This window comes from Cannabis sativa, chromosome 7 (genome assembly GCF_029168945.1).
Source record: "Cannabis sativa cultivar Pink pepper isolate KNU-18-1 chromosome 7, ASM2916894v1, whole genome shotgun sequence".
Classification (NCBI taxonomy): domain Eukaryota; kingdom Viridiplantae; phylum Streptophyta; class Magnoliopsida; order Rosales; family Cannabaceae; genus Cannabis; species Cannabis sativa.
In genome coordinates, this window is record NC_083607.1 from 30,894,924 (window position 1) to 30,905,079 (window position 10,156).

At 34.8% G+C, this 10,156-nt stretch overlaps 1 protein-coding gene across 2 annotated transcripts; it reads right to left on the reverse strand.

Annotated features, from left to right (window-relative positions):
• Positions 1-2,326: 2,326 nt before the first annotated feature.
• On the reverse strand, positions 2,327-8,725 carry LOC115712065 (probable alpha,alpha-trehalose-phosphate synthase [UDP-forming] 7). 2 transcript variants are annotated; one of them, XM_030640287.2, is made up of 4 exons: positions 8,464-8,725; positions 6,143-8,266; positions 5,784-6,057; positions 2,327-3,261 (listed from the first exon to the last, which is right to left on the reverse strand). In XM_030640287.2, exons 2-4 carry the CDS (start codon positions 8,122-8,124, stop codon positions 2,953-2,955), a joined length of 2,565 nt encoding a protein of 854 aa, XP_030496147.2. In that variant the 5' UTR covers positions 8,125-8,266; positions 8,464-8,725; the 3' UTR covers positions 2,327-2,952. The 2 variants fall into 2 exon arrangements, with proteins under 2 accessions (XP_030496147.2, XP_060974777.1); XM_061118794.1 differs by having other exon boundaries at positions 8,474-8,703.
• Positions 8,726-10,156: the final 1,431 nt, after the last annotated feature.

A 10,156-nucleotide genomic window follows, 5' to 3' on the forward strand; every position in this document is an offset into this window, starting at 1 on the left:
TCTGCATCTCATTTTCTCAAAAACGCTAATTTTCAAATTCAACCATTTAAATGCCAATTCTAACTATTTAATAACTATAAATAATAATTAAATAATATTGTCATTTATCATATTTATTAATTGAACCATACAAAGTATCATAATTAACAAATATGCCCCTAAAACTCTTTCTTTACAATTTCGCCCTTACTTAGTGAAAAATTCACAAATAGACATAGTCTAATTTGAAAATTATAATTGATTAATCAAAACCAATTATATGAGTCTTACAAGCAATATTATCTCAACTAGTGGAGGGACCATGGGTCTATATAACCGAGCTTCCAATAAGCAGATCAAGAATTTATAACCTAAATTCACTGACTTATTAATTCTTCGTTGAATCCACGCATAGAACTTAGAATTGCACTCTCAGTATATAGAATGCTCTATATGTTCCACCATATAGACACATCATTAGTTATCCATTGTTATAATCCTAATTTGATCAATGATCCTCTATATGAATGATCTATACTGTAAAGGGATTAGATTACCGTTACACCCTACAATGTATTTTATCCTTAAAACACTTAATCCCGTATAAATGATATTTTAGCTTATGTGAAATGAGTACTCCACCATTTATTTTCGTTTGGTCAAGCACGAAGGAGATCATCCTTTACTTACTATTCGCCAGATAGAAGCTATAGATTCCATGTTTATGTTAGCGCTCCCACTCAATTGCACTACCGTGTTCCCAAAATGTACGTATCACCCTGACCTAAAAGTAGGCTTAACTAACAAATCAAAGAACACGAATAGCCTCTTGAGATTGAGCCTAATCATAACAGGATTAAGATCATTTGAACTAGGATCAACTAGGCGATATGGACTTGAATAGATATTACGGTAAGTTTAATAAATCTAAGTCAAAGTTCAATATCGGTCCCTTCCGATGCATACTCCATGCATCCAACCTGAGCTTTACTTTAACCAATGCTCTAGAAAGAACATAGCATTTCTCCAAATGCAAGTAAACTCTGTTGTAGATTATCATATCAGTAAAACCCTGTGTCTGATAAATCTAGGAGACTTTATTCACATAGTCATGTTTACTTTCCAATATGTTGACAACACAATAAACAGGATCAAGTATGTGAAAAGAGTTTCAGATGAATTCATACATTATGTACATATAATCATGAAATAAATCATGTGAACCATGCAACATTAAATGTTATTTCTGATCTATATTAATAAGTAAATCTGATTATATTGAAATGAGTTTTATTTAGGGCATAAAACCCAACAATAATTGTCATCCCTAACCATCTTTATTTACTTTAAGATCAATCGTTATTGTGATCTATGTCAATGAGTGCAATTATCCTTAGCAAAATTACCTCAGCTTTTAATTATCGCCAGAGTGGATTGAAAGAGGCTTCAATTCAAAATACTTAGCATCCGAATCAGCACAAAGGGCAACCCTTCATCCTCCTCTTTCACATCTTCCTTCTCTTTCTCGTCCTCCAATTCCTCCTCCCTCTCCTCCTACCCGTCCTCCCCTTCTACATCAACAAACACAATCTAGATCACTTTCATTAAATGCGTTTGGAATGATCATCGTGTTTAGTGGCTCTCCTATGGAGATTAGCCACATCCAACATAAGAGCTGTAAGTATTTCTCTAGTTGAAAGTTACCATGCTACACGAGATTATTGTATCCACACATTATAAAATTTACTATACATTGTATCCCTACTGTTGTTTGCAGAGGCAGCAGCAGCAGCCCCCTCTCACTTCATTTCCACAACCAACAAATGGCATTTTAAAGATAAACTGCTCTAGCTCTGATACGGGTACATGATGAAAGTTCTACCAGTTAGTCTTTATGAAATTCAGTGCTATCATTTTTGGAAAAATAAAAAGAAAAAATCCACTGTCATTATACAAAAATGTTGATATATCTCTTTTATGAATGCTTATTTTCGTGGAGAAAAATAAATCATGTTTAATTTTCGTTTGATTTCTGCTACAACGGCGTTTTTTATTTTTCTGGTGAGACTCAGAATCATGACATAAACACGCACCACACTACATAAACATTTGAATTCTTAATAATATCTGACGCATTAATTATTGTTTCATTAAAAGCAAACCAAAATATAATATAAGCAAGATTTGCTTTACGTTATGGATTTAGACCACTACTCTAAAGCAACAACAGCCATCAGTCCTAAAATATCAAATCAGAAGAAACCACAACACATAAATACACTAGTACTAAATACACTAGTACTAAAGAGTACTGGGACTATGCTTCAAATAAAAAGGGACTAAAACCTTAAGTAAAATTTTGCTATATAATAATTTACAGATTCAATAAGCGAAGGAATCGATCTGAGAACAAATTGCAAAAGCAGATTCAAGCCCACAAAATAAAAGCCCAAAAGACAGTAATGGGAAGAAAAAAAAAAAAGAAATTCACTATACTGTTCTTTTTCAAATAAACATCATACCCCCAACGTTTTCTTGCTAATTACCACTAGATATCCTCATCTTTCCGCCATTAAAGTCATCTTTCTCCAGTTGAACTTCAAGTGTGTTTCTGGGGCTCTTATTTGCATATAAATGCCTATTACATTAGACTTAGCAGTCTTCAAGTATAAGATGTGCAAATAATTTCCTTATCTTCTTATTTCCCCCGTCAGTTCACCATCAATAAACATTTGGTCCTATGATTCAAACCCTTTTAGATTGATTTGGCTGTTTCAAAACTCTCATTTCTTTTATCTTTAGATGGCCAGACATTCCACGCCTTAAGATGGCCCTGTTTTGTTCAACCACAGCAAAACACGTAGCGTCCAATGTTTTCTTCCAATAAAATTTACCTTTCCCCGCAAGGCTGAAAAATAAACAGAAGTACATGTACTTCTTCCAGGGCCTTTGAAAGGCCATGGTGGAGAGAGTTCAAGCATGACTAACAGTTCCAAATTCCAAGGGAGCACAATCTGATTCTTCTGCTAAAGCTTCAAGCATATTAATGACTTCCGCCGTGTCATCCAAATAGTACTTGGCTTTACTCGGTTTCTGTCCAACTGTGCATGCAAACACCGATGAATTATTTGAGAGTACACCACTTGACATTGCACTGCCAATAATCTCAAACATGTCCTCGTCGGATCTGTCATCACCAACACACAGTACAAAATCGGCTTGTCTTCCATTCTCATTCATTGTTGTGAAGATATTTTCAGCAACCAAGCCTTTACTTACTCCCTGAGAAGAAAAACGTCTCAATTATTCTATTTCATTAGCAATATACAATCAGCACAAGGGATATAGACAAATAAAAGAATTTATATCATTGCCGCTGCCAAAACCATAAATTATATTGATTTCAGATTATCTTGAAAGTTAATATGATTGAAGGTTACCAAATTTACATGGATCCTGAATTGTCGAGAAAAGATTATTGAAAATGTAAGCGACCGCTGTCCATTTTCTGACATCATACTGTTCTTTTCAAGTGTCAATTGCCACCTTAACTATTTCCTTAGCTATATCAGCTAGACAGCTACCCTTCACTAATCACTACCCTACGTTTGGTATGGAGCAAAAGAAAAATGAGAGGAAACGAAGTGTAGGAAGAGAAAAGTGGAAAGAAGAAAAACACAGTGAGTAGGTCCCACTAATTTCTTTCGTTTCTAAACCAGAAAAGAAAGTGGAGAGAAAAAGTAGGGTGATTATTGCTAAAACTTTTGTAACTACGATTTTCTTCCGCCACAAATGGGGTTTTCAATACACCAGGTCTAAGACAAGTAGCATCCTCCTCTTTTTCCAAAAAAAAAAACAGTTTTATAATTACAATGGGTATAAAATTATTAAATTATCTTTCCTATAAAAAATGTATATTAATTATATAAGGAATACATAATAATTTTATATTAATCCAATTTTCCTTCCTTTCCTTCTTATCTACCAAGCAACTACAAATGAAATATACTATCCTTTCTATCTTCTCTTTACTTTCTCTCTCCTACCTATCTCTCCTATTTTCTTTCCTCCATGCCAAACAACTATAATATAGTAAGAGTGTGTTACTGTCCTCTCCTTCTCAATCGGGTCTACTAAAACAACAGCATTATGAGAACCAATGTAATGGAGAATAATGTTCCAGACATCTCCCCTACTTTAAAGACAAAACCCTCGTAACAACATATGGCAACAAGCTTTCCTTGTAGTGGATATGTACTCTAGGCCAAACTAATACTCCCACCTCTAGGCCAGGGTGGATGAATATGTCCAAAGACTTTCAAACCAAAAGTTAAAATAAAATGTGATGAGGAAAAAAAGGGTTATCTGGCTCACAATCATATCTGAAAAAAGAAGTGTCAACTTACGCTTGTCCGTAATATTTTTCTCGGTGGCAATTTTTCATGGTAGGTTAGCTATGAATAATAAATATACAATGATTCTTATTTCTAAGGGAAAATTTACATACTAGAAGAAAGCAACTTGTGAAAAATACACGTTGATGTTTGGAAAGGTAATAACAAATAAAAAAAATATCTACAAAATGTAATTTCTTCAGTCTTCTTTGTTTCTCTCCCCATGCTTAGACATAGATAAATATGGAGCAGCCTAATGTGTTGTTATAAAAGTGAATCGATGAAAATTTTCATAGTCTACTAATAACATTAATTAAAATTTTATTCTTACAATTAAACGATAAATGCATACTCTCATCATGCTTATCTTCTTCTTCTTGTTTTGATATTTGTGAAAATAAGAAAACAAAATTGAATGAAAAGAAAAAATTAGACAGCAGATGGTTTCTCGTGTATAAAACATGGATATAGTATGCTATCAACCTTTCAGGGCTAATTAGTACAATGGATTTGGTTAATTTTTAGTCTGTTTTTTATTTTTTCTTCAGCTTGATGTTAACAGAACAACAGTAATATGCTATCAACCTTTCAGTCTAATTAAAAGAATTGGTATAGATGAATTTTTAGTCTGTTTTTTCCCCGGTTGATGTAAATAATGGAAATGTAATATGTTATCGACTTTTCAGTCTAATGGAACAATGGGTATAGTTGAATTTTTACTGTTTTTTCATTTTTCGGTGCATACTTTTAATCTATTATATTTTCTAATTTGTTTAGAAGTAATTAAACTCACCTTTATATTTGTATTGTTCTTCAAACTTTTCAAAGTTCTAAGCTTAAAAACTTTACATGACAATGTCAATACTCTTGCCAGAAATTCTTCACAAGGAGCAGAGTAGTTTTTTTTCCTGAAATATTCTTACTGTCATAAGAATATTTGTAGTTATAGGAATGATTCTCAATGATTAGGATTTTAATTATTGCAACAATATACTTTGTTCTCATTGCAGAAGTATGGATTGTGAAAATGGAAATGGTTTTTCACATAAAATGGAAATTTTTTTGAACAAGAATGGGGTTTGTTCTCATAAAATGGTTGTTCACGTGTTCCATTTTTTTCAGTAATGTTTCATATTTACTATTTAAATAACACTATGAAGAATAGGTGCAAGTGGAAAGATGTGCCTATGCACTGTCATAATATTTTGTAACTTACGTTAAAATTAACATTTTTTTTATTATATTCTGTTAAAAGCACAACAATCTGTTAAATGCATAACAAATTATACATTTACATAATAGGTAGTTTTAAAAAAAAGGTAATGTTTTTTTTTTTGAAACGAAAAAAGGGGGTAATGTTAATGTTAGCCTACCAATGTATATAAAGTGCAAGTGGATGGACGCGCATACCTGTGGCTTTACTTCTACGATAAACTGACCACTTTTCACTGCAACTGGTTCATTTGCTAGAACACTTTCTAGATGGTCCAGTAACTCCTTGGCCTGGCAAGATCCAAAACTAGGATCTGCATCACGATGATGCCAAACTATGGCACTCTCTTTCTTTTCGATGTAAGAACCATCAGTGGATTCCGTGTATTGTTTCATAACAGGTTCAACTATCTGTATCCACCCAAAATCATTACACGGGCCACAAATTTGCCAATCCTTGTCAGCAGACCACCTAAGAAATCAAATACATTTAAAAATCCAAATACGTATGTACTTTAAAAGGCAAAAAAAAGAGTCAGATAACAGATATTACATACCTCATATAATAACCATGTTCTGCAGCAATACCAAGTTTATGGCAAGGAGAAAACCACTTCCCTAAGCTGTCTCTTCCTCTCCCGCTGACAACAAATATGGAGTTTTTATCATCAGCGCAGAGCATATTTATGGTGGAGATGACCGTCGGACTTGGGACTTTATTGATGGATGTTTGTGGCATTACAGTACCATCATAATCCAGCAATATAGCCCTGTTTTTGGATCTTGAATATGAAGAAACAATATGATCAATTGACAACTTTTTAAAGTTGGGATCAAGGGCAACAACCCTGAAACCAAAGCTAAGACCGATGCCCCAGCACCTTCTTCTGAAATGATCTCTACATGTTCTCTCCATATCCTGGAAAAAGCTTCTAGACCAGTAAGCTACATCGTGGGTGCTGACATACCTATAGTGCTTTTCATGCCGCATTTGCTTCTCAGAATCAGCCATAGAAATTGCCTCATTCATTGCCTCAGCAGTTGTCTCAATATTCCATGGATTAATACGGATTGCACCACTCAAAGAAGGAGAGCATCCAATGAACTCTGATACTACTAGCATGCTCTTTTTAGGCCCATCAAAGTCCGTGCTAGACTCTGAACTAGACACCCCTTGTCTACATACAATGTACTCATATGGTGTAAGATTCATTCCATCCCTCACTGCGGCAACTACCACGCACTCAGCAATTGCATAATAAGCAGCCCTTTCACTCAGAGAGACTGGCCTGTCAATAAAGATGATTGGTTCATAACCGGCTCGACCAAATGTCTCATTTATTCTCTTGCAGCTAGCATGTATTTCATCCTGAATTTCCTCAAGGTCTTTCCCTCTTGCCCTAGCAGGGTTTGCAATTTGGACCATAACAGCCTTTCCATGCCAGGAGGGATGCTGCCTCAGCAGCTGCTCCATGGCCAACAACTTCAAGTTGACACCTTTAAAGATGTCCATATCATCGACTCCAAGCAATACAGTCTTTCCTGCAAACTTTCGTCTGAGCTCTTTTACTCTCCACTCATTATCCGGATTTCTCAAGACTGACTCGATCTGCCCCATGTGGATCCCAACAGGCATGATTTTAATTCCAACCGTTCTCCCATAGTATTCCAACCCAATATAACCTCTTTTTGATTGGTACTCTAGACCAAGCATCCGACTACAGCAAGACAAGAAATGACGGGCATAATCAAAAGTATGGAAACCAATGAGGTCTGAATTTAACAGTGCCTTTAGAATCTCTTCTCTCACAGGCAAAGTCCTGTAAATCTCCGACGAGGGAAATGGGCTATGAAGAAAGAACCCCATTCTGAGCCTATTAAATCTCCTCCGCAAGAATGTGGGCAACACCATCAAATGGTAATCATGAATCCAAACATAGTCATCTTCCGGGTTTATAACCTCAATAACCTTCTGCGAGAAAATCTTATTTGCCGCAACATAAGCCTCCCACAAAGATCGTTCAAACCGGCCACCATGTGTAGCTGAGTAAGGAAGCATGTAGTGAAAAAGGGGCCACAAATGCTGCTTACAGAACCCATGATAGAACTTTGACAGAATGTCAGCAGGTAAAAATGCTGGAACACACTTAAACTTATCCAACAAAAGCTGTGATACATCATCCTGCTCATTTGCATCAACATCAGCATTCAAAGACCCTACATATAAAACCTCCATATCATCAGGTAAACCATTCTTTAACTGCAACAACAACGAATCTTCATCCCAGCTAAAAGACCACCCTTTATTATCCAGTCGACGCTTAGCTTTTACAGGGAGCTGGTTAGCAACAATGATGATGCGGTCTTGAATAATGGAGGAAGGAACATCAGACGAAACACTATTAGCTTGATCATCATCGAGCTCAGATATAACACCAGGAACAGTCATTACTCGAGGCAATCGTTTCTTTTCTCGAGCCATTACAGGAAAATTCCCTGAAGCTAGATCCAAAAGATTGGTATACGATTTGGACATCATTTTGAATCACCTTTTTTTCCTCTTCCTTTCAAACGATTGTTAATCCGAACTCCAAAATCTTATAACAACAAAAGAATAAAATAAAACCAACACAGTATTGGTTTCCTACTGATCTTTTAAACGAATCACATCAACCAGTCCTCTGAAATGAAAATAAATAAAAGCATTATAAACCCATCTCTAAATCAGATTCAAACATTACAAAATGACCTATTGATTCCATTTCCCCACTATTACCACCAAACAAAATCAGGCGATAACATTAGAAAATTCCTTACACAAAAAAACAAATTGTTAACACAAATTCAAAACAAAACAAACAAATAATAATAATAATACCTGCATCTACCTTGAAGGAACAAAATCTGAACCTTTTCCAGTACGGTTTTGGATCAGAAGGAAGAAAAATAGTATCTTTTCGATTTCAGCTCCGGAAAACTAATTTTAGGGTTTCGTCTTTTCGGCCCACTCCTTCAACCCAATAGCCAATTTCTCTCTCTATCTCTTCTCTTTTTCTCTCTCTAAATATGAATCCTTCCCCCTTTTGGAGAGAACAATTTGCAAATAAAGAAATATTACTAATGTGTTTATTAAGAGAAATTAAATATTAAGTAAAATAATAATAAAATATTAAATAAAGAAGAGGATAAGGTCGGCCAGTAGACTACCCAGAAATGCCAACTGGCAATGAAGAAGGTTCGTCACGCGCTCTTATTCCCCCGGCTTTAGGCTTACGTGTCTTCATCATACACTGACACGTCGCCACGTGATTGACCGCTTAAACAAGTCCTCCTCCTCTGCTCTGGTGGAACGTTCATATAGACTCCACTCCATCGTAAAATCATATGGAAGCTAGAAGTAATCCCCTGTGATGCGCTCCATATGAGATTCCTGAAAACATCCCACATTTTGACACATTTCCATGACATTTAACTCGGTCCAATTATTAGTGGTCCCCAGTGCACCAGACTGCCTGGGGAGAACTAGTAGGCGACTGCCTCTACCCAGCTGGAGATCACGACACGTGGGGCCATGTAATGCCGAGAGTTTGGATAATGATCTAGCAACAAAGAATGAAAGAAGTTTTAATAATAAAAAAAAAAAAAAGTACAAAGAATGAAAGAAGTCTATTTTGCTGAATAGAGAATGAAAGAACTGTTTATTTAGCTAAAAAAAAGAATGAAAGAAATTACGCTACTTCTGACGTTGGTGGCGTCGCGTAATGAAATCATGGGATAGGGGCGAAAGGAGGTGTGTAAGATAAAACGGGGTTTTGATACGGCACATGAATACCAATATAACACGAATTTTATATATTAAGATGAGAAAAATTAGAGGTAGGTGGAATTTTACACAAATTTAACATGTTTAACATAATTTTTTAAATATAATAAAATAAAAAATTATTAATAATAATTTAATTATATAAAAATATATATTTAGTGATTTAATGTTAAGTTAAAAAATTTAAATTTAATTTTTTTAACATAAAATTAAAAATATTTTAAAATTTTTTATTTTTATTATATATAACAAACTATGTATACATAAATGTATATAAATTTTCTAATGGAACCTAAATTTATTATTTTTCTTTATAATTTCAGCTTTAATAATAGTAAAATAGCTCACAGTGGGTCGACACGAACACGATACAAATTTTTACGGGTTAGGCTAAGGCTGAGAAAATTAGACACGAGTCAAAAACGAGTCGACAATCCTAACATGAAATATAGAAACAGGTCACATAAATTATGACACGAATACGACACGATAACACGTTCTGTCACTCTTATGTGTGAGGCCCAGTTTGATGGGTCGGAGTGAATGTCATTTTCGTCCTCGTTCAGTTTGATTCGTATTTCATCGGGATAAATTGAGAATTACTTCTTTTTTGTATTGATTAATCAAAAATACCCTCATATTATATTTTATTAAGATGTATTCACTTTTGTAAGTGGGTTGCCCAATATACTCTCACCCTCCACTGAAGTAGCACATAATTTACATTAGCCTGAGAAATATAATAGGG

What these genes read in the sequence shown, in the direction of transcription:
- LOC115712065 (XM_030640287.2), bottom strand. Translation starts at nt 8,124, where the DNA reads ATGATGTCCAAATCGTATACCAATCTTTTGGATCTAGCTTCAGGGAAT. An exon ending in GAACATGGTTATTATATGAG is followed by an intron (nt 6,058 to 6,142) that starts GTATGTAATATC and finishes TTGATTTCTTAG; the next exon opens with GTGGTCTGCTGACAAGGATT. An exon ending in TCGTAGAAGTAAAGCCACAG is followed by an intron (nt 3,262 to 5,783) that starts GTATGCGCGTCC and finishes TTTTCTTCTCAG; the next exon opens with GGAGTAAGTAAAGGCTTGGT.